This window comes from Mus caroli, chromosome 16 (assembly GCF_900094665.2).
Source record: "Mus caroli chromosome 16, CAROLI_EIJ_v1.1, whole genome shotgun sequence".
In the NCBI taxonomy this organism is placed as follows: Eukaryota; Metazoa; Chordata; class Mammalia; order Rodentia; family Muridae; genus Mus; species Mus caroli.
Window position 1 is genome coordinate 69,209,507 of NC_034585.1, and position 21,272 is coordinate 69,230,778.

General features: G+C 35.5%; 1 protein-coding gene across 17 annotated transcripts in view; it reads right to left on the minus strand.

Moving 5' to 3' along the window:
• Positions 1 to 4,603: 4,603 nt before the first annotated feature.
• The window catches only part of Robo2 (roundabout guidance receptor 2), a 1,509,792-nt gene continuing 1,493,123 nt past the window's right edge, over positions 4,604 to 21,272 (minus strand). For 5 of the 17 annotated variants that reach the window (XM_029470220.1, XM_029470218.1, XM_029470222.1 and 2 more), the window contains 5 exons: positions 20,757 to 20,939; positions 18,331 to 18,504; positions 11,597 to 11,869; positions 9,716 to 9,916; positions 4,604 to 8,648 (listed from right to left, as the gene is read on the minus strand). In XM_029470220.1, coding sequence (XP_029326080.1) covers positions 8,647 to 8,648; positions 9,716 to 9,916; positions 11,597 to 11,869; positions 18,331 to 18,504; positions 20,757 to 20,939 — 833 coding nt within the window. In that variant the 3' untranslated portion in view covers positions 4,604 to 8,646. The remainder of the gene's footprint in view (positions 8,649 to 9,715; positions 9,917 to 11,596; positions 11,870 to 18,330; positions 18,505 to 20,756; positions 20,940 to 21,272) is intronic. The other 12 variants (XM_029470224.1, XM_029470228.1, XM_029470229.1 and 9 more) reach the window with 9 other exon arrangements.

The window sequence follows — 21,272 nt, forward strand, 5'->3', positions numbered from 1 at the left end:
AAGTCCTTTCAAATTCTGCCTACCTGCCTCTCCAACTCCACCTCTTTCTCTCTCATTTCCCCCAAATGAAAACAAAGCAGTGATCTCCCTAAAAAAGCTAAAGATACAAAACCAAAAATCCATAGCCAAAGGCACAAACAGATTCTCTCTCTCTCTCTCTCTCTCTCTCTCTCTCTCTCTCTCTCTCTCACACACACACACACACACACACACACACACACACACCCTGATGAGCCCATGAAACCTGCTGGTCAATTACTGAGCTTGAGACCTGCCTGCAGTATGGTTGATATATTCAGTCACTCCATTTTGAGACCTGTCTGCAGTACAGTTGACTGCATTCAGTCACTCCATTGTAAAATGCTTTTTTTTTCTTTTTCAGAATATACTAATTGCACATATTTTCTTGGTTAGGGGTAGAAATATGTGTCCACTTCCCATTCTCACTGTGGGGATTTTGTTTGGCTTCATTTTTTTCATGTCTTGCTCATGTTGTCTCCATTTCTGTGAATCCAATTGCACATTGAACCTATTAGTTATGGAAAGTGTTTATTCACTGGGGTCATCCAACACTGCTTGCTTTAGCCTCTCTTCCTATAGGAATGTGTCTATATGTATGTGTATGTTTATGCATATATATATATGTGTGTGTGTATATATGCACACACAAATATAAATATTTGTCTTTCTACTTTATTTCTTGACTTCTAATGGTTAGGGTAAGGGTTATGTTTATTTTACATTAAATATTATTAGAATATATTCAACACATTTTCAGTTTGAATATCATTGAAGAAAAATAGCTCTTTAGCCTCATTGTACATTTAAAACTTTCTTTTGAATTCTGGAAACTAAAAATAGTTGCTTTCTTAAACACCACAAATGTGTTCTAACAGAAATATATATCATATTAATAGAGCAGATATAATTTTAATACATTTATAATGGGCTCAAGTAAAATTTCATTTTGAACCACAGAGGAGCTCTACTCTTTAATCTTCCTTATTTTGAAATTGCTAAAATTTGTAAGAAGGGAGTGCTTGCACACTTACTGAAACAGTCTTCGTCTCCCTCTTCTTAAGGTCATGACTCATTACACTTCTGTACCTTTATCCATATGTGCACTCCAGTTCCATGACCCATAATTTTATCAGAGTAATATTTACCACTATCCTTTTTTTTCCCGAAATCATACTCATTCGAATATTTTAAATCTATTTTGCAATGATCTGTTGTTATTCTAACAATTTGTGTAAACTCAGCTAAATACACCTGCCACTCTACTTTTATTTCTTATCCCATCATTTTGTACTTATGGACAGTAAAGGGCCAGGTAATTATAGCTCTCTACTTTCTATACTATGCTTCTGCACTTATAAATTTCTGAGTATTCCGATTTCTGCCATTACTAAATTGCTCTCTTTCAAATTTTATTGCAACTTAGCTGTAATTATCTTGCTGAGATAACATTCTGGTCCTAAATTTTATGCTGCAGACTATTATTTTTAGCAAAGATCCACTTGACATAGAATCTGAGAGTGATGAGACACTAGTCTTAAAAAAAAATCCTGCTGGGAAAACTGTGAGTTGAGCTTAGTGAAAAATAATGGGTGTAGTTCAATGATTTAACTACAGCTTAATAGTCTTAAAAGTCAACAGTATTCAAAAGGATACTGAATGCTCAAAGAACATTGCATAATCCTACCTTTGGCTACAGCAATACACAGCTATCTCAGTCTTGGAATCAACTTAAAGAATTATGTTCCCACTGAATATGATTTTCCATGATCTTCATAGAAGAGCTGATACTTACGTTTTCTTTCTTTCATGTCTTAACGTTTGCTTTAAAATAAAAAATAGCACGGCATGCCATACAATGGGTGTTGCCCTGATAATTAAGGTAGAAGTCTACCATTGTCAGGGCAGCCTTCTGAGCCTGGTGCAAAGTGGAGGACTCCCACTTTTTATTCTTCTTTGACCTTGTCTGGAAAGTTCAAAATCCTTTTACCCTCTCACTGTAGAATGCCACATAGCCTTGGTTAGATTACAGGGTCAGTTTCTTTTCTCCCAGTAAGTACCTGTTCAGCAAGCACCTGAGATTTTTGGAATGTCTCCCCATGCTAAGGAGTACCTTAGCCTTCAGCCAATGACCTTTGTCCACCCTGGATATTCCTCCCTGCTTCCTCCAAACTATTATAACCCTTGATTCACTCTGATTAAAGTTGATCTGTCTCCCTGAAACTGATCCTAAAGATAAGTCTGTTATTTCAGCTGTATTCATTGGCATTCTGAAACCATCTTTATCAATTCCGTTCCCTTCTTCCTCATGTGCTCGTTGGCCAATGACCCTGGGAAGAAGGGAAACCCACAAATGGGTGCCTTTGACACTCTTGGGTAACATCTAGGGCCCTAAACAATAATACAGTTCCAATGAGATTATTTTTCAAAGTATGTTTTGCATACTATTAGTGCCATAAGGAACTTGAAGAAAAATATACTTTAGAAGAAAAAGAAAAAGAAATTTATTGTCATGGAAGATGAAAACCATTACTGGCGAGGTAGCTCAATAGAACACCACAAGTTTGATCTTGGAAACTACATGGTAGAAGGAGATAACTGACGCTTCAAGTTGTCTTCTGTTCTCTACACATGTGCCATGGCATGTACACATATACACAAAAGCACACACTCAGTTCCATGAATGGAAACGTGTGTGTGTGTGTGTGTGTACACATAAATAAATACATGTAATTTTTAATTATTTTTTAAAAAAACATTTGAATGCCATCGTACAGAAGTCAAGCATATAGAAATATCTTTACATTCAATGATGGAGCTTCAACTTCTTGTGTTCTTTATTTTAAAATATTTACCAATACTGCAGAGACTATTTTGAGAATGACTATTAGTATGGATAATATGAGTGTAGTGGGAGATGAGAATAAAGTTGGCACAAAGTTTATTGCTTGGGAATGTATCTGAAAGCTTTATTTATTGGTCTTTTCTCTTAGCATAAGCCATTAATCAAATGATGCTTTCCTAGAAACCAGGGCAAGATTTAACAGAAGATATTAATCTACTTCTGAAGACAAAGGTACTTTTTTCTCAAGTGCTCTGGATGTTTAATTTATGCTCAGAATCACTATTTCTCTTTGCAAATTGAATGAGTAAACCAAGAACCAGATTAGTCGAGTGCAAATTATTGAAAAATATTGCCTAAAGAAACCCACCAGAATAAATTGTCTAAATGATGTTGCCTTTTACCTAAAGGTTTTATCTAGCAAGGCATGCCATTTAGCCAGAGTGCTATGGTAGTACTCTCACAGGGTGAGACAGTTGCAGTGGCCTGAGATAGATGTAGTCTTAGCTCAAGGTCATAGACTGAGTGTAGTATTTTTCTATGTGATATAATGATATGTTCAAATATATAACATACAAATTAAGCATATATAGCAAATATTATATGTATGAGCATATAATCAGTACCTAGGTAATATCAGATATCTTGGAAATATATAATCTTGTATGTATACACACACACACACACACACACACACACACACACACACACATTCACACATTCTTCAATAGTCGTCTACTGTAGAACCAAAATGTGTTGACTAGATTATCAAAAGACTTGGAACAGTCCTGATTCGTCTTATAGCTATACATATAGCTATAGCAGTAAATACATCTATGACATACCTATCACCTAATACTTTCAGTATTTATACAGAAGACTCAACTTACAGTGTGTGTGTGTGCACTTTGAACCTATTAGCTAAACTTTTTAAGCTTTTCTTTCCTTTTAAACGCTTAAAATCCATTGTTTTTGTTAGAATTTGGTTTTACTTCACATTTCTTCTGGGAAGTAAAATTTGTTTGAGATCTGCGTCCAATATAAAGAAAACAAAATATGTTTTTACAAGTTGAAGGAATACTGTATTATCTCTTATGTGTGTGCTTTCTTGTAATCCTGGCATACATTTACTTGAATTAATATATACAATAATTGAGAAACCATGTGTACACTCTTTCAATATTCTTGCACAGTTTCCTTGTCTCAGTTTTTTTTCCACAGTAGATATTTAACAATACAATGGTGATTTTCTCTTCCTTCTATCTTTGACAGTTGAGTAGCTGGTATATTTTGTTTTTAACTTACATATATACATAATTTCATTGTACTGGGTACATTATTTATAATTATTCTCATAGTATTGCATTCCCTCCTTCTCATTTAGGTAAATCAATAGAAATAAATTACATGGTTCTTGTGCTATGTGCTCCTGAAGATATTTTTAAGTGAGTATTTCAAGGTTTAATGAATTTTCCAAGATTCTCTGTTTCTCTGTCTGTCTCTCTGTCTTTTTGTCTGTTTGTTGCTCTCTCTCTCTCTCTCTCTCATTGTTACTTTGGTCATTATTTTAAGGAACATGGATACATGTCCTAACAGAGATGCATCATTAATATTTTTTAATCAAACAAGCAAGCAAAGGCCACTTGCTTCCAGTTGCATTTACTTACCTTTCAAAATAAATTAGTAGAGTAATTCTGTTGATCAAATCATTTCCTTCGGTTTACTGCCTATCTAAACTTCATTGTGAGGGAAACAAGAGATGTGGAAAGTAGTGCTGACAAACTAGGATATATAATTTCAAATACTTGCAGCTTTTATTGCTGTCTTTAATCATGACTACGTATTATTTCTTACCAAGCACTTCTGATCCATATTTAAATTTGAAAAAAAGAAATATGAATATTGGGCCACAAAATAGTCACAGAATTCTAAAAGTGACACAAGGATCTATTTTTGGTTTGTCCACAGAGAAAATTGTTTACATAAATGGCTTTTTTTTTTTTTTACAAAATTGGAATGTGAATATATTTTTTATTTTTCCCAGTGAATACACAATACACAATTCTTTGACAATACTATGAATCAATTTTATGCCAATTTCTTTGATGATCTAACAATATCAAATGAAACACATTGAGATTTGGGATACTGTTTGTCCACTCAAGTAAACTACAGTGGAAAAAAAATCCATCTATAAAACAAAGTATAAAAAGTCTACCCACGATCACAAAAATCTCTTATCTTGTAACACTTTAAAATCACAACAAATGCCTTTAATGTTATGAGAGTAAAAAATATTCATTAATTGCATGTTATTTAAAATTGTATGGTGTTTCATTTGAAGTACCCATTAGGGCAAAGCAACACAAAAATAGTTTCACCTCTCAGATAATGTGGAAACACACATCCCCCCAGCCCTGCCCCTTTTTCACAATATACAGAAGTAGTTGAGCAAAATGATATTAGTAGTGAAAGTTATGGTTCTACATTTCTTCAATACTGACAAGATCGCTTTTTAGGAGAGGTGATCCGCAGCTGGGCACCCATTGATGTGGATATTGATTTTTCATCAGTGAAAAAAAATTGCATAAAGTATTAAGTAGAACTTGGTTGTGTTCCATGAAATCACATATAAACTTGCAACTTAAATCCCACTGACAGTGGGATTTGAATATGGAGTGCATTAAGCTGTAACACAGAGCATACTTAAGCTGCTCTGTTGGTCGAAGCACACGCTTCTGCAAGGCTTTCCTTTCCTTTGGTAGTGTTTACACTGGGCTTGACTGTCCTATGTACTCCCGTGAACTTGCTCCAAATCCTGTGAAGGAAACAATTATTTTCATAGCCCTGTAGTCTCCTAACTTGCTTATGTAAAATGATATGAAAAAGGGTAGGCAAACCCTTAGCTTTACACTGGTACACCTGAGTTTGGGCACTGATGTATATATTTCATAAGGAGACTTTGCTTTTTCGGAAAGAAGCTGTGCTTGGGTCTGCCGTGACTACGCAGCAGTATTGCCTACAAGTGAAAGTAAGGTTTCCTTCCCATGCAGACTTCCTTCTGATGGCTTACGCATGTTTCTGCTCAGGCCCACAGAAGAGTCAACTCAGCAGATTTCCTATCACATTCAATCAAGTACAAGACGAAAAGAAAGCATTTAGGAGGGAGGTATGTGTCCCAGTTAACAATCTGATAGTTGACGGTGAATGGATTTGTCCAAATACCTAGATGATGAAGGCTTTCTATTGCTGATAGTATGTCTATGCCTGAAATTCATAGCATATTATTTCATCTTCATGGTAGATATCAGATGCAAGATTTTGTGGTAATCACAGTCTGTAAACTGTATGGACACAATATAATTGCTTATGATCATATACTGAAGTCAAGCAGAAAGACATCATGCTATAACCTGAAATTGTTCTGTAAGTCAACATGTGATCTGAAGATATTATTTCTTATGATTTGGTTTGATAATAATCTGCAGATGTCAGTTACCATACATATGATGTACTAAAGTTTTTCACTAAATTATATTATTCGTGAACATACAGTGAAGACACAACTAAAAGTATATCTTAAAAGAGCCTATGATTTTAAATAGAGACCATGAGTAAGGAACTGTATAGATGAAAAGTTATATTCATCACAACTTAGAATTGACAATAATTACAGAAGCCTTTTTTCCCCCACAGAAATTGTTCAGCTGTCCCTATTTCCTTGTACCAGAGACATCAAACTTCAATAAAATGCAGGCACTGATGGTAGAAAGTTGTTAAACGGTGTGTTAGAATTGCTTGATACTTCAGTGAAGGAAGTTAAGTATATAACACTAAGCAAGTTTTGGGACCCATGAAGAACCTCAAATTCTAGGCTTGCCTGTGGAGAAGGACCCTTAGAGCCATGTTCTTATATTATCCATTTCTTATGATAATGTCTCATGAGTTGGCATCTGAACCAATAATGCACAGTATGTATTGCCAATGTAAATATCCCCTACTTGAGCACTCAATATGTTGACCATCACACTGAATATGTTTCTAGGTACCCTCTATTGAATAAACCATAAGAAAAAATAATGAAAAACATTTGCTGAACTAGAATTTAAGCTTGTGTAAGTAGCACATGGGAAAATGTTATAAGTGGTAGTTTCAGGGAGGCTATCATCTACTTGACTTACATACATGTACAGAAGCTAACAAACATTTCAAAGTCACATTTATCTTGAGCATACATAATTGATGTTGAGGAAGTCCTCGTTCTTAGAGTCGTGAAAACAAATGAGGCAGGACACTGTTATTAATGTCCACTTACAAGATTTGGTTTTATTTAAAAAGTGTATAAACATGCATTTTTTTCCTCCCTTTTGACTGTTCTTTCCGATTTACTCATTCAAAAATGGGTCAAACAGATTTGAGTTGGTAGCCAATTTCTGAGAATGTACCAGAAAATATTGAGTCCAATAAATCTCCTAACTGGAAATGGAACATACTGTGAGCACTGCCTTTAAGCACTTATAATGTGGCTATACATCTGGTGGCATCGATTTCACATTTTAACCAAAAGAAACACAAAATTGTATGCAGAATGCATTAGTTTGCTTATTTTTTTTTTAAAAAAGAAATGAACTGAAGTGATGTGCCTACATCCTCTAATATGTACTGTACATGTATTAGAAAGATGAACAAGATATTGCAATTGAGCTCATATTCAAGAGTAGGCGAGTATGCTCGAAGAATAAGTTGCTTCTTTAACTATTTGCTAGAGTTTCTGGAGTTCATTTGTTGTTTGTTTGTTTGTTTCCTTGGGGAACTCCATGTTATAGTCTGACTTAATGAGTTGGAGAGATTAACTATGGTTATTCAAAACTGCTGTTTTTAAAAAGCTGTAATATAAATACAGATCTCTTGAAACACCTTGATTTTTATTTTGCTCATTGTAATTCTAAGATGGGCTAATTACAATGGCAGGTAAAGTTCATTCTAAATAAAACTTTAATAATATTTTTAAAGCAAGTTAGTACATCTTTGCTACCACCATACTTTATTACATACTCTGTCTAGACTTAAACCCCCTTCTTTTGACCCCTGCTTTAGTCAATAGTATCCATCTTTCTGCTTCTTAAAATTGACTCGATATCTGTTGTTTCAAGAAGACGTTGCCAACACCATCATCCCTTCGATCTTCCTATTTCTACACCCCCAACTGAAAACCATCTAACTGGATTGGTTACACCAGCATCATCCAACCTAACTTACAGTACAGAAAACTCCCTTCACATTCAAGCTTTTCTTCATGTCATGAGGAGTAGAGATTTGTGCTTATCACCAAATAAAATCGCAGTGCAAAATTTAAACATAAAAAGTTACACAATTAAAAGTTAATATCTGGCACCACAGCCCATTAATTCACATATAGTACAACAGACCAATCAGAACAGACAATGATATGAACAGAGTTAAAAAGAGTGAGCTTGCATAGCAATGCGCAAAAGAAATTATATACAGAGGAAAATCCTTTTCTTCCTGGAGGGTGAGTTTTGCTTTCTTTCTTTGTTTTTTATACTCCTGACAAGAAAGAGTTAAGGTGGGTGGTGTAAGTAAGAGAAGAACACAAGAAAATAACTGTGGAATATGTGTGGCTGTGTGTCTTTACATTGCATTTACAGTTTTTTTTTAATAGTACATAAATAAAGAAATTGTTCATTGCACTGTTAAATGTTATCACTTCCATGAGTTTGGACCTGATGGTCCTCAGAGCATCTTTGTATGTCCCCTCTCAGTTACTCTGCAAAAGAGAAGAAAAAGTTATAAATATAGCTTTCTTGTATGTTAAATATTCTTCTATCCTGGCTAGCAATAAAATCAAAGCAAATAGAGAATAACTAAAGATTTTCAGCTATTTATTGCATTTGTGAGTTTAAATAATTTCCTTTGAAGGCTGTAAGGGAAAAGGGAAGTACCAAGGAGCTCACAGACATGGGATGCACAGGGAGTTTTTTTTAAAAGTACTTAGCAGGCTACAGATACCACAATGTAAGTTACAAAAGAAGCAAAATGCTGTGAGTCAAAACAGAAGTTATAAACAAACCATGATAACAAACTTAGCAGTAGCCAATGGTAGTAATTCATATTAATATGGAACTTTACAGTTTTATAAGTAGTTTTCCTTCATCACAGGATGGACTAGCTCAAAATACTAATGTGAAGTCACTAGTAAACTGACATTTCACATATGTAAGTAGATTTATTAAGAATGTGCAATCGTCTTATTTTTATAATGTAAGAATAAAATAACAGCTAACTCAAGTAAAAGGACCTTTTATAAAAGCTTCATGAAAGTTACTAAGAGGGCTAAGAACACATAATTTCTTATTTTTTTAAATCTCAGAACTAAGACATAGATAGTACATCCAGCTCTAATCATAATAAGTAACCAAAATTCTCAACTGGGTAATTTGCTTCCTTTTCTTTATTGCAGTCAGTTATAAAGGGTGAAGCTCCCTTTGCCAAAGAGATTGCACGTTACTTGTAAGTGTTAAGACTAATTACCTACATTAAAAGAAATTTATATGCTTTAAGCCAACTTAAAATACCAATGAAATATTTGCATCATGGACTGTTCTAAACAGTTATCTCTTAAACTTATGGCCAATCCTGAGCGAAATAATTGAATTTGTTTTTCTTAGCGGCTATAAATTTTTATCACTCATAGTATTTAATACAGCGATCCCATCAGCCCAGTATTCTTTTTGGGGGGGGGAGGGTTCGAAACAGGCGTGCACCACCACGGCCCGCTCAGCCCAGTATTCTTTTTCAATCGCAAAGGCCTTTGAAAGGATCCAAGGAACTTACACAATTCACCTGTAAACTGTCCTTGACTATTTGAGCCCACATATCCAATGTCGAGAAGGTCATTGGCATTCCTCTGGTGGCTGCCCCTCAGCACGTCGGCCTTCCGAGGGCCAGTGGACCCTTTAGAGGAGGATGTTCCTGATGAGCTGTGCCCCCCAGGAGAAGGGAAGCTGGGCTTGCTGTAGGGCACCAGGGACTCCTCTGAAAAAGAAAACAAACCATAGAAGACTGAATTGAATGGCAGCACAGGTGCCAAACACAAACCCAGTTCTTAGAGGCAATTTCATTATTTTATTCTCCAGCAAAATGGGAAGTAGGAAGCTGAATCTTTTCTGGATATTAATAGGAATTTGCACACGCAGGGAACTTTTCCCTACAACACACACTCAATAGTCCAAATCAAAAGAGATCTTGGGATAAGGACAACATAGTATTTGCAAGGCTTAAAATCATTGCAATGGAGATCTGCTGAAAAGAACCATAGTTTGCTTAACAAACACAATGTCTGAGAATTATTTTTGGAGGTCAGTGAAGCTCAATTTAAATTTTCCCATTAAGACCAAAGGAAAATGATTTCTTACACTATGGAAATATTTTCTCAATCGGCTTAGATACAGAATTAGTTATAGATTATGTAGATATAGAATTAGATTAGAATATAGATAGACATTACATAAGCTTCCTAAATATTTGATATTTCTTGAGTTAGAAATCCATTGTTTGAAAAGTTCCATGTTTCATTAAAAGAGAACAAAACACTAATTACAATGTACTTATGTTCCTTTTAGATATCATCTCTCCAAAATAGTGTTATAATCCATAGGCAGGTCTGCTCTTTTCTTTATCCCAGTTATTTTCTGTGTCTCATCCCTTCCACACCCACTACGGTTTATTCCAGTATTCTGGATATATGTCGTGATTAAGTGAATATAACCTGCTGATTGAATCTATCATTTTATTCCTTGGATAGTACTTAATGAGACAGGGCAGGTAGTGTTTTTCACATCTGGTAACCTTCCAAAATGTAGATTTAGATATTGCCATTGTCATTCTCGGTCCTTTGATGAAATAAACCTTCTAAGAATTTAACACCACATGTTGACATGATGTAATTAAGAAAAATGCATGGGGTGAGAACAAACCTAGACATGACTGGGTACAAATAAATATAGACTCTATAAAGGGATGCTGTTCTGAAGTGTGTCTGTGTGTTCATGTCCAGTAGACACTAAGCAAGGGCGAATGCTCCCTCAAACCATATATTTATGTAACCGATTTACCTCTTCACCAAATCATATTGAAGCAGGAATTATGAAGTTTATATTATGAAACTTCCAGGAAATTTTTTTTATAAATAAAAGATCTTCCCATCCAAATGTTAACACTGAATTTCATTTATTCATATAAAGAACATACGAGCTCACTTCCATTTTTTCTAATTTCAGGATGCCTGATTGTGCATCTCTCTGCAGTTTTGTGATCTGAATTAATTCTCCTTTTTTGAAAGATGTTAACTCCCTTTCAAGTGACTGGCTACTTCAATCAACCAGTTTCAAGTTGATATTAAGTTGATGCACAGTGAGAAATTTAGTGTTATTGAAAAAAAAACCCTCAATATCGATATTAAAGGATAAAAACATTGAGCTGTTTTCTGAGCACTCCAGATGACTCTTGGGGGTTTCTAAGTTCAAAGACCTTTTACAAGGTTAACTTGTGGACTAAGTCTCCACTGACTGTGTGCTGTTAAGCTTTTGAAGAATTTCAGTTTGAACTTATTTGGGGTGAACTCAGATGCCCTTAAACAGATGCCATTCCTAATATACCTGGTAGGAAAGAATAAGTGATAACAGTCACACTTTGTTGGGACTGTGCAGCACACACCTGATCCAACCCCTTGTTTGTGTGGGGCTTTCCGAGTTTCTTCTTGGCGTTCTGTAGAGTTTATCCAGTCCTGGGTTTGACGCTGCCACTCTAGAACAGTTTTAGCTGGACAATCCAATGAGCTCTTTGTGTCTTCTAAGTTGGCTGCTTGTTGTCTCTCTAGAGAGCTTCCTTTTCTCTCTGTTGAGTTTTCCACGTTACCAGAGTGTTGGCTCAGGCCTATCTGCTGCCTTAAACCCTGACCTGGTGGGGGATCTGGTGGTGGGGGAAGATCTAAAAATTTTGAATAACGTTTAGAATGGACTAAGATTTAATGAAAAAAAAATTACAAGTTTAAGTTGAAAAAAATGAGAAAAACAAAAAACAAAAACAAAGACAAAAACAAAAACTCCCCCAAAACTGAAAAACCCTTGCCCTCTCACAAATATCATCCATGCAAAAGGTTGTGGAAAATAAAGTCAATTAATGGCTATTCAAAATGCATGTTATTGATCTGTCTTCTATCTTCTTGCCATCTTGTCTTTGAGATTAAAATCGACTCTTTTCATACATCTGTTCAACAGGGATCATATTTTCAACAGCAAGCTAAGGGCTGGCATTCAAGGTAAAGGACAATTTGTGGTTTATATTCAATCTCCCCTCTTTAAATCACTACAGATTCTAGCAGCTGTGCTAGTAAACACCACCGAGAACAATAGCGCTCTTAAAGATCTCCACAGGAAAGATCATGCTCTGTAAACAGGGGACTGTAGGCCATATCATGCACAGCATATGACTATCTCTGCACTAGTGTGTACCACACTGAGCACCAGTCACCGGGTTAAGCTAACATTATTAAATACAATTAACACTTGTCTGACAACTGATCCTGTCTGTCCGTTTCATGAGTTAGCTAATGAGTTACAACTAATACATTATAATCTTCCCTTGTATTAATTTGAACAAGTAATAAATATCCAGAGCACGGATTGAATATGCTGTGGGGTGAGCAGTGCAGACAGTGTATTGCAGAAATTTGAGATGGGCTTGATAAGTTTTTGAAAGAACATTTTAGAGGTTATTCAACAAGTCAAGAGTGGTTTGCTTGTAATCTGAAAGAGCCTTTAAAATTAAACTTTTGAAATGAAGAAAACATAAAGTTGAAGATGAGTTAAATTTTCATTTTCCTTTGCTAACTTTTCAGATATTTATCTTTATATTTTGAATGTCTTTAGTTATGAGATTATATTAAAAATTTTTTATTATATATTTTCTTCATTTACATTTCAAATGCTATCCCCAAAGTCCCCTATCTTTCTAATATTATTTCTAAAATGACATGCTTAAGGACTTTGCATCCTTCTAACCATTCATTTTTATCATTATCATCTGATTTTTTTTCTTTTACAAACTATTGTAAATCTCATGGCTCATCCTTGGATTAGACAATTATATTGTTTATTTATAAAACTTATACATCATGCAATATACATTTATTAAATGAATTAAGGATATTCTACTCAATGTGAGCAATTATTTCTCATTCCCTTTTTATAAACATGTTTTTCTTTTTAATAATACTGGTTGAAATTAGAAACGTAAACCAAAATATTTTGTACACAAGAAGCCAATTACCTTTTAAGAAAGATCAAGTGTTTGCTTTAAACGGATTTATCCTTTGTTTTATGAGCAAAATTTTATCTTCCATTGGAAGGAATTTACTGGTTTATTGAGCACATGCTCTTGGCATTCCAAGTTGAAGCAGTATTCTTAGCTCTTATGAGTGTCCTCAGTTTAGATTAAGAGCTGCTAATCATTGATGAGAAAGGGGATGCTGTCTGGGTGAATAGGATTGCATTTGGACCATTCCTTCCAAAATGAAGATCTAATGCAATAATATGCTATCTATTTGCATGGTAATCTAATGAGTTTTGTGTTTCTTTTACATTTAATACTGGTTTCCTTTGCTGTGTGTTTTGTGAATGCAAATTAATTATTTCATTTGAGTTATTGGGCTTAGTCTGTCAGTGAGGGGAAAGGATTGTATTGAATTCTAAAATAACATATCTTGTCATTGATTTTTATTCACCATCTAAGCTGTTTAATTTCTAGAATGGCCAAAATAGCATTTACTTATGGCAGCTAAAATTCTGATGCCTATTTAATTTGACTTGAAATTATATAGCTTGGTAATTGTATAATATCCTTGGAGATTTTATCTTCTAAGAATCAAGGCTATTGCATCCACATTGAAATAAACTGGAAGGAGATGGAATTACAAATGACTGTGGAAAAAAAATACAACTATATAATCCAATGCATTTACTTAAATTAAATTTATTATTCAATTCTTTGTGGAATTATTTCAAGTAAGCCAGTTCACTAGAGTATCTCACTGGCCCACTGTGGGTTAGCTATTGTCAATCAGTGACAGTCCAATGACATAGGCACCTTATTATTCTCTTTTATTTTTCAGGAAAGTGAATGTGGGCTGATGGGGGATGGATGAGGGTGGAGTAAAAAGCGACTGAGCATCTCTAGTCTGAATCTTTCTTTTCCTAAGACCCAGCTCACGTAATTGTGCCCACAGTAATGAACCCAGCTCAGAAGTCTACACTTAATACTTCAACGCAGCTGTGCAACATCCTATAAAGACTTTTGCTTCTATTGCTGTGTTTATCGTTGTGTTCAGGTAGAGTTCCAGCCTCAACCTTTGCCCAAACTATGAAATTGTCTTTGAATCGCTCTCTCTGTGGCATACATTAACTTACATTTACAAATCCGGTTGTTTCCAGCTCCTTTCTTATTGCTTGCTTTCACTGATCATCTGAGGGTGCCATGAAGCACCCCTATTTATTGTTTCTGTGATCTCCAACTGTCTCTATTTTTATACTTTTGGGCCATTTATTCTTGCCTATACAAAATCTAGACTGACATTTTCTACTTAAAAAATATAATATCATGCCATTCATTTACCTTAAAAATAAAAAAATATACTAAGATTAATTCAAACACACACACACACACACACACACACACACACACACACACCTTTCCAGGGATTTTCTCAGACTACAGGTCCTTAAACATTGCTACTTTCTTAGTTGAATGGTGTCATATTCCATCTTGTTTTTCTATCTGCTCTAGTTATAGTCTTGCTTTCCTTTAAAAAAAAAGTGTCAAATAAACACCAGCCTTTTAATTGCTGGTATCAGCTCCTAGGATGACCTTCTCTTGAATGTAAACATTGTTCTTTTACTTATATTCTTCCTGCCTTTTATCATATGTCCTGTTGTTGTTGCGGCTTTCCTTGATAACCCTACATTAAAACATTACCTCCAAAATACTTTAAAATTTCTGTTGTTTCTCTCTCCATGGCAAGAAACACCATTGGAGTACTTTATATTATCACTTATGCGTTTATATTGGTCTGAACCTCTGTTTTTTGACTGGAATATAATTTGACTGAGGGATAATATCCATAATATATGCTCACTAAATATTTAAATTGAGGAACCAATGAGCTCATGAAATTTCAGAAAGCTATATTGTGGCATATATAGACAAGAAATCTCTGTCTTAACTGGGAGTTACAGACTAGGTCAAAGACAGTACAGTTTGAGAGAACATAATCTCTGGAGAACTCATTGAGGGGGAACTGCCAACCATCCTTGGTCCAGAATTGAGCAGGGTATTTCTTTCAAGGATAGATGACTTGGATTCTACAACTCCTGCTTAGATGAGATATTCCATAAAAGAAACAAGCATTTCTGTAAATGTGTATGGGCTTTTATATCACTTTTGGAAGGGGGGAACCCCGATATTTCTCCTTATTCCAAGTTCTTCTCAGTGGACACAGTACATTCCTTCCTTTCCTCAGAAGGTAACGTGACACAAGGAGACAGTAATCTTGACAATGACACAGGAAAAGTGGCATGTACCACTTGCTATTAGGATATTCTACTATCAATAATCATCTGTCATTCTCCAGAATCCACAAAGCCCAACCTTAACACTGGTGGACCTGCAGGCTAGAGAGAATGGGGGAGTGTGTAATATGCCTGCTCTCCAAACATGAAGACCTGATTTCAGTCCTTCAACACCCACATATAAAACAAAGGCAGGTCCTATGATGAGCACCTACAGGACCAGTCCTAGGAGGAACAGACGAGAATTGGAACTTGCTAGAAAACCAGAGTAGAAAATTTGTGAGCTCTGGGAAGAGTGAGAATTCCTATCTCTAAAAGAAAGAAAAAATAGAGGAGTTGAAAAAGACATTCATCGTTAACTGTTAGTTTCCATACATGAGGCAAGTGGCTAGTTCACAGACATGTGCATCCCTCAATATATACAAATGAACATAAATATCTATACACAGACATACCCAGAAAAAACACACACACACACATCCCACACACATACATACAGAGTGATGATATCCCAATCTCCTCAATTCCTAAAACCTTGGGTAAGTAACTGGTTAAAGGATAGCCACCTGATCTTGAAAGATGATTGTGTCAATGAGAATAAAGTCATTATTTTGCTGAGATGTTGAGGTTAAATATTTGATAAAACACGCAACAATAATTACCCTAATTAATGTGCCCATAAAGACGATCATAAACCATAATACAAAAGTTTTAGTGTAAAACTCTTATGCAGCAAATGCTGCTAAGCAATGACCGTCTGAAACAGAGTGATTTGATCAGGAATAATTATTACTATTTTTGTTTAAAATGTACATATCTGCAAGAGAAATCTATATGTTGAAAGAGTAAGATCAACACTAAAAATTACCTAAAGTAATCAATTAATCCTCAGATTATTTGAACCAGAAAGAACACTGTGAGTGTTTGTTTTGTTCTTTTTGTGCATCCTAAGATGTCAAATTTTAGGCCCGTGTTAACACCTGTATCCTTAAACATTCATACTCCATGGAAACACTTCCCAAAGAAACAGAGTATGCTGGAAAAATGTGCAAAGCCAAGAGATATTAAAACAAACATGTTTGATGTTTGAGTCTTAGCATAATGACATTTACAGAAAGTACAACGTTGGCAGCTGGATTCTGTCCCACAAAAATAAGAATCAAATCCATGATTGCTTTCCAGCTAAGGTTTTATCTTATCCTAGTAAGTCAGAGGCCCAAGGACTGGGTCTAGTTTTTCCAATCTGTGTTACAGGAATGCACAGAAAGAGAATTGCACCCCTGACAATTATATCAGAACCAGCAGGCCATATTTTAGGATATTTCCAAATGGTTCTAACCTTCACCTTGGCTAGGTTAATCCTCTTGATGTTCAGTAAAATGATCTCATGATAAATCTGGGAGGTCATAAGGAGGTGTTTTTGAGAAGTAGGGAGAAAATTTCCTTTGCATCTAAATTTACAGGAAATACTTAAAATATATTAAATTGTAGAGCATCAAAACAGAGGCCTAGAATAAATATATTTAGAAAGCATGAGAACTGAGTTGAAAATATGAAAACTGAGATTACTCCATAAGCATAACAAAATAGAATTGTTACTGCACATGTATGACTTCCAGTAATATTTCTTCCTGAAGAGAACAGTATTTAACGAAATGCTCAAAAAATTAGACACTATGCATAAATAAAATGATTTAAATAAAACACTGTTTCTCACATTAGTTCATCTGTCAATAAAGTTTTATTGACAATCATTCACAGTAATATGTTTGGAGACTTGGTTTCTTGTGACCCTGTCAAATAAGTTGAACTATTATACTAATGACTCAGTATCTCATGTATTTGGATTATATATGTGCCAACAAGCCCAGTTTATGGATTTTGTTTAACAAATCTAGGGGTACATTTCTATGGTAGGCAAGCATTCTATACTCTGAGCCACTCCCACAGTTACAGTTTTAAATTTGTTTTTTTTTTCCCCCCATAGGTATACTCACATAACTAGGAGTGGATTTAGGACATAAACCCTATGCTCCCTAAAGTCAAAAGTATTTACAATTTGGACATTAAGTGAAAACCAAATATTAGCCTTTCTTATGCGTGGAATCATTATGCCTCTACCATTCATATGGCATTGGGAGTTGAGACCCCCTTGTGGTCATTAGGTAATGAAGTTAGCTCAGGCCCTTTATAAAGAACACCAGAGAAACCCGTTCCATCATTTGAGGTTACCAAAAGAAGGCACTGCCTACAGCCATAAAGGACCCTATTAATGGACACCAAGACTTGCACTTCCTAGACGTGAAATAAAGTTTCTCTTTTTCATTATTTTCACTATGTTTACGATTGTGATCATATATTGCAACACCTGAGAGAAAGAAAGTCTTTTCATCAACAGACTATGGCTGCCTATTAGCTCCGAAATTCATGAACCCAAAACTTAATCATTCCATGGACTTCTCAAAATAAAAGAAAGTAAAATGGCCCCAATGATTGTAGGTGTTCTCACACTACTCCAAGTCTACCTGTGCTAACAGTCCCCTTCCTACGCTTAAAACGAGATGCTAGAGGCTTTTAGAGGAGCTAAAACTTTGGGAAGTAGAATTGTAGATCTTTCATGAGGCATGATGATGATGATGACGACGACGATGATAAATTTCACATGATTGAAAAGAGAGTGTGTTTTCTTTAAAGATGGCACGTGACCAAGTATCTGAACTAGCAGGCATTGAGGCATCGCCTAATCTACAACACCTCCTCTACTGAAAGTTAGTGAGAAGATGGAGACTTTTTCATAAGGAGAGGAAGTTCAGATGAGTGACCTACCATCTGGCATCCCTTCCCTCCGATGAGGTAACGCTGGCTGTGGGTCCATCCGCCCTCCCTTATGTTTTTTCGTGGGCCGAGGCCTCTGGCTTTGATTCTGGGCAGCACTGGTGTTACTGTCTGTAGAAAACGGGCTGGTGGGCCGCTGCCTTTGAGAGGAGGTAAAGGCTTTTCCTGAAACGAAAACCAAGGGAATGGACATGGAGGACTCCGTAATACTTTTTGTTGTTGTTGTTTGTTTGTCTTTTTTGTTTGTTTGTTTGTCTGTCTTGCCTCGTGTCTCTGCCCTTACTAGACTAGCTAGTGAATGTACCCACAGATGCTATGTGAAGGTACAAAACCCTGCTGCATGTCTTCACAGGATGCATGACCTGTTGCACATAATTCACCCAGTTTTTAATAAGCTAAGAAGACCCCATCCAGCAAAAACACATTTCAAGCAGATGAGCCTGAAATAAATCCACCAACCCAAAGCTTCCCATTGCTTGATCATAGTTTTATTTAGTTTTGACAATATTGGTAATTCTTTCATAAATCTATGCAAATGCATGCCACATTTACTTTTCAAAATAAGAAAAAAGATATTTTTTGTCTTTTGTTTTTGTTATATATTTTTTTAAGAATTGAATTGTGTACTGTTTTATTTGAATAGTCAAGTTTTACTCTTAGAATCCTAAACACTGTATTGGAGTCGTAACATTTAAAAGTGTACACGAAAGATCTGCTGAGATGCATAAATAAAATTGACCTTGCCACTTAATGTTCATACACAATGATTTCTACCTTTTAGCAGTGCAGAAGGTAGCAGGATATAGTCTCAGTGTATAAACTAAAATGTGATATATGTTTTCTGTGCAATATTACCCTATTTAACAGCCTTGGCATTCTACATTTTAAAATGAAACGTGCTCTTTTTCTTTTTGATGGCTTAGAATATGTACATGGAATTTATTCTGGGAAAAGGGTCAGTGAATCCACTTTGTACAGTGAATTATTTTAATACTAAGTTTATCATTGTAAGAGAGGACTGGTTTATGTGCATGTATTTATTCTCTTGTGTGTATTTTCACTTCATACAAAATTATCATATGTAGTTACACGTTCCCTAGTCAGTGTGACGATATGGCTTGATGCTTTATTAGCAATTAGCATACATGGTGCTGGTGCACTTATGCCTTCTAATTTATTAGCTCCCTTGCACCCTCTCCCTTCTTTGCCTATAGCAAATGCCACAAAAAGCACTCAGGCAACATAAAGATTCTGACTTATGCCTTGGGCAGCAAGAAAATTCAAATAACCAGGTTTATCACAACATATTTTAGTTTGGAGGCTATATAAAATTAAACCTTGGCAATGCCTGAGACATGCTTACATTTGGTTTGAGGAATATTTAATGCATGTTAGAAAGAAATAATGATGGGGAAGCTTAGGACAATATCCAAGATATAATTTTATAACCTGAACGTATAGCAAGGTCCAAAGCCTTTTTTCTTTATCATTTGAGTGCCATTTAAACTGAAGCATGCATTTGATAGTTCATTAGTTGATTTTGTTAAGACAACATAGTAAATGTGAATATTATCTTCCTATTGTTTGCAGTTAAGAAGTATATATACAAATATAGGAGCATATATATCATGCCAAAGCTGTTGTTTTCCCCTCCCCCAACCTCATTTACTTATAAATTACCAGAGTTAATTGCACATATCTTTCCCCACCCTGTGGCATGAGATGCACGTAATAATTATGCAATTTGACTTTGATGCTATTATTTACGCTCTCTGAAATCAAAATGAATTTACTTTGAAGAGCAGTGTACCCATAGATACCTTACTGAACTCACAAATGCCTTTGATGTATCTTTAGCTAACATCCTTTAAAACAAATAGTAAGTTACTGTATTAAAAATCTTAGTCAAACCATTAGGACCATCAGCCAAATGAGCTGTTAGATAGTCTGAGACCCATTCACCCCATGCAGAGGAACCCTTCCCAGAAAGTGCCTCTGCAGAAAGAAATGGGGGGAGAGTAAGGTAGTAGAGATAAAAGCGAAATCATTCTAATCACCAGGTTCATTATTGATTTTGTGAGGATTTTGCAATGTGATAGTTACTGAAAGTTTAATGACAATCATAGTTGCGGCTATTTCTTTTTAATATGAAAAGGAAACACACTGCAGTTAACCAGCAGAGCCATTAAGAAAGAAAAAAAAAGGATAGAAGAGATGCAAGGTAGGAGCCTATTTTTGGCTCCAAAATATGAGCATCAAAAGAGAGTTCTGGTAACAGAGCATCCATCCTACTGTGTTCATGCATATTTTTACAAGTCTGCAGTTAGATTCACTGAGAGGAAAGGACAGACAGAAAGATCATTGTCCGGAAGACAGGATTCTCTCATGCAAAGAGTGTTGACTTGGAGTCTACCAACCTGTTCTCGTAAGACTGGTTCCATCCAGCCTAAAGCCAGCTTTGTCTGCTGCTGCCACCAATGCTTTTGCAAAGCTGCCGCTGGCAAAGATGGAGCCATCTGAGGAGCTACCTACACTAGATCTATGACTAGAAAAGTTACGATCCTCATCAGATGCAGAGCCCCATCCATTTACCATTGAACCTAAAAACAAATGTAGTGGTCCAGTAAGTTGTCTATATCAGAGATCTCATCTGCTGTAACACAGTGCATAATGACCAAGCTGGCGATTTCATTTCCTCGCGGTTTATTTTAAAGTTTCATTGTGAGTTCTTTATCCCGCTATCATCTATGTCTCCAACATACTAAGAGAAGACTAAGGCTATTTAAAATCTGTATCTGTTTGTATCTCATTGACAAAACATATATCACTTGGTTCAATTCTTACATTGATTAAATTATCACATGAGCATTTCCCCACAAGTTTTACTATGCATAGTCAACTTGCTGTGTATCAAGAAAGAGTAACTGGACTGA